The following is a 3535-nucleotide window of genomic DNA, read 5'->3' on the forward strand; positions in this document are numbered from 1 at the left end:
TTTTTCTTTTCCAAAGAAATAAAAATACACACCCCGGCCATTTTAAGTAGGTTTAGAAGGTGATATTTTAGAAATTCTTTTGATGACTCCGAAGTTAAACTCAAGTAAATTATTAAAGCTCTTACTGGTAATCTGGCAGAAGGTTGGAAGTCCGTTGTTATAGGTTTTAAAAATTTTGCTTTATTACCATATCTCAATCTTTGTTAAGTAAGTTTAATTTGAATTTGAATTGTTCACATGATTGATTGATTGATTGATTGACTGATGGATTGATGGATTGATTGATTTATTGATTGATTGATTGATTTACGATCGATCGATGGGGTGAAGTGGGTCTGGTTACACTGTACAGTGTACACTTACTGTAGTTATATTAATTGGATTATTTAGAATTAGAACTTGATTCAAAATGTCGTCTTCCTATTCCAGAATTTTTTAGTTCACACTGTAGTTTCGACAGAAATACAAATTTTACCATACTATTAATAGTTTAAATCTAGAGAGAGAGAAATAATTATAATAATAATTTTTGTATTCATTAAAATAATATTACTATATTTTTGTAGGGTTTTAGTCTTGAGTACAAACATATTGCTGTTCATGCAGTTTCAAGGGATCTTACACAATTTCACCAGGTAGATATAACCTTCGTGTGTAGGAATGTCCATACATTATTTTATCAGGTAGATATTAACTCCGTGTGTATCAATGTCCGTACTCTATTTCCTCAGGTAGATATTAACTCTGTTTCCGTACACTAATTCCTTCGTTTGCGTAAACTACACTAAAATCTCCGTTTGAAGGAATTTCTGTAGCATATAATCTCCGTGTATAGGAAGATCTGTTTACTAAAATCTCTGTGTATAGGAAGATCTGTTTACTAAAATCTCTGTGTATAGAAAGATCTGTTTAATAAAATCTCTGTGTATAGGAAGTTCTGTTCAATAAAATCTCTGTGTTTTGGAATGTCTGAAAAAAATATAACTTCCGTGTGTAGGAATGTCTTTACAATATAACCTCCGTGTGCAGGAATGTCTGTACAGTATAATTTCAGTGTGTTTGAATGTCTGTACAATATAACTCCGTGTATAGGAATGTCTGTACGTAATAACCTCTGTGTGTAGGAATGTCTGTACAGTGTAACCTCCGTGTGCAGGAATGTCTGTCCAGTATAATTTCCGTGTGTAGGAATGTCTGTACAATAAAACTCCGTGTGTAGGAATGTCTGTACGAAATAGCCTCTGTGTGTAGGAATGTCTGTACATTATAACCTCCGTGTGTAGGAATGTCTGTGCATTATAACCTCCGTGTGCATGAATGTCTGTACATTATAACCCCCGTGTGTAGGAATGTCTGTACAATATAAACTCCGTGTGTAGAAATGTCTGTACATTATAACCTCCGTGTGTAGGAATGTTTGTACCTTATGATCGACGTGAGATTGATGGATTCTGAATCTACCCCGACCTCGAGCAGTGCTGGTTCTGATATGGAGGATAATGAGGTCACAATTGAAAATTGAAAATTTGTAAATTGATTATTTCAACTGTATATTAAATAACTTGCGGATTTCCCCTGCAGAAACCATTGATGAAAATGTCAGAAGTAAACACTTTTTCAAGCTATATTAATGTCAATAGCCGATATCTTCAGTATTATTGATCAGATAAAAGTATAAAGGGTATCGTTTTGTGTCAGGTTTGCTCCACTTGTAAAATTACTGAAAATAACTGTCACTGTCATATGATTGCTAAGTGTTTTTTGTTTATATGAGCCACACGTTCGCCAGAAATCCATTTCTAAAATATTCATTCAAAAAGATTTATTTTTATTTTCTAAGTCATTTTTTCCCCTAAATTTCAAATTCTCGAACTAGGATTAACCCCGTGACCCCACCCCCTTAAAGTTGCTGAAACCCGTTTTCTGTGTTTGCGGACCATTAAATCCTGTAGTCCTATAGTCCTATCTTTTAGATACTTTTGCTGAAGTTTTTAAATACTAGGCTTTTAGGGCGCTTCGCGTCCATCTTCTAATTCAACTTTTAATTGTGGCTTCTTCTGTGAGCATCTTCTCTTTGTAAAGTATAAAACATGAACAAAAAAGTTTGCGTATTTCATAATATTTTTTCGCGCTTTTTCTTTTCCAAAAATAAGAAACTTTTAAATCTTCCCTGGGGTCATGTGAGGTCCCACACAAAATTTGGGCCCGATCGGTTTAGCCGTTTTGACGTTTTTTGGATACAAACAAACACCCAGACAGACAAGGTAAATTCACACTGATACTCTTAATTGGATAAATAATGAGGAAAATATTGTCGTTTTTCTTGATCCTTCATCCTAGTTTTTAATGTTGAAGGGTGACTCTGAGGGAGGAATGACTGAAATACGGTTTATCCCGGATGATAAATCCCGTCTAGATCTATTATTTCAGGTAGGGTTCTTATCCATATACATATAAAACGCCCTTGTGTCTCTATTTCATCAATGGTGGGGGGGGGGCTTCAAATATTTTTAAACAATTTTTTTCTTTTTCAATCACAGGTTTGGATTCCCTAAGAATTTCTGCATTTTTACGTTGGCAAGAATTAAAATTGAGAAAATTATCGAAATTGACTCACCCTACTTTTTAGGCAATGAATGAATGCTCAGCTCTTCATCCTGATTCTGATCAGTCTGAAGCTGAAGAGGATGAGGAGGGTGGGGAGGAGGGGGATGAGGAGGGGATGTATGATGATGCCGAAGAGGTTGGGGCTGGCGATCAAAACGGAGGAGGAGAGGACCACATGGATGCCGATTAAAACCAAAAATTAGTTTCCTGCATTTTTATAATCTCTGTCAAGTTCCGAAAAACTGGTGTATTACTGTATTACTGATGATTTACCTGTATTTTTTATAATAAAATCTTGATTTTTTGTCAAATATTGATTTTAAAAAAATGATTGAAGTAGTTAGAGAAGATTACGTACCCTTAAACCTTGAACTAAAATGAAAAAGATAAGAGAAAAAACGGACTAGGATGAACTATACATGAAAGGCATAAATGTGTGCATAGAAATATTTATTTGAAATATTTTTAAGGTTAATTAACTGAAAATAGACAAATATACCTAAAATGTCTGAACTTAATCGTAGTTATATTTTATTCAATTATTCTATAAAGATTAGGTTAGTAATCGCTGGTTGTCTGTGTCAACGTTTAATCATAACTTTAAAATACCTGGACCTAGTTGCCTTGAATGTTGAATGCGGTACTCGGTAGTAATACGGGCCGGAATGTTCTTAGCATGGTTTAATAATTCTAAGTTGAGTGGTTTGACTTTTATAAAGAAAACTGGGTTTCCAAGTTATTATACTATACAGTAATAGAGACAGCGAACGCAGAAGCAAATATAAAAATTTAAAGAAAATAAAAATACCCGGTCTTTCATGAACATGTTAAGATATTTCATTGATAACTGATTTATAGTTTCATACTTTCATTTTACTATTCAACCTTTGGACCAGAGATAAGAATTCTGAGATTTGATTAGTTTACA

At 33.9% G+C, this 3535-nt stretch overlaps 1 protein-coding gene across 1 annotated transcript in view; it reads left to right on the forward strand.

The window, feature by feature from the left end:
- The window catches only part of LOC111717721 (methylosome subunit pICln), a 5261-nt gene extending 2343 nt beyond the window's left edge, over positions 1-2918 (forward strand). Inside the window, exons 3-6 of the mRNA XM_023493201.1 lie at positions 567-635; positions 1412-1504; positions 2356-2430; positions 2630-2918. Of these exons, the coding sequence (XP_023348969.1) occupies positions 567-635; positions 1412-1504; positions 2356-2430; positions 2630-2797 (405 nt within the window). The 3' untranslated portion in view covers positions 2798-2918. The remainder of the gene's footprint in view (positions 1-566; positions 636-1411; positions 1505-2355; positions 2431-2629) is intronic.
- Positions 2919-3535: the final 617 nt, after the last annotated feature.

The sequence above is a fragment of the Eurytemora carolleeae genome, unplaced genomic scaffold, assembly GCF_000591075.1.
Source record: "Eurytemora carolleeae unplaced genomic scaffold, Eaff_2.0 scaffold187, whole genome shotgun sequence".
Taxonomy (NCBI): domain Eukaryota; kingdom Metazoa; phylum Arthropoda; class Copepoda; order Calanoida; family Temoridae; genus Eurytemora; species Eurytemora carolleeae.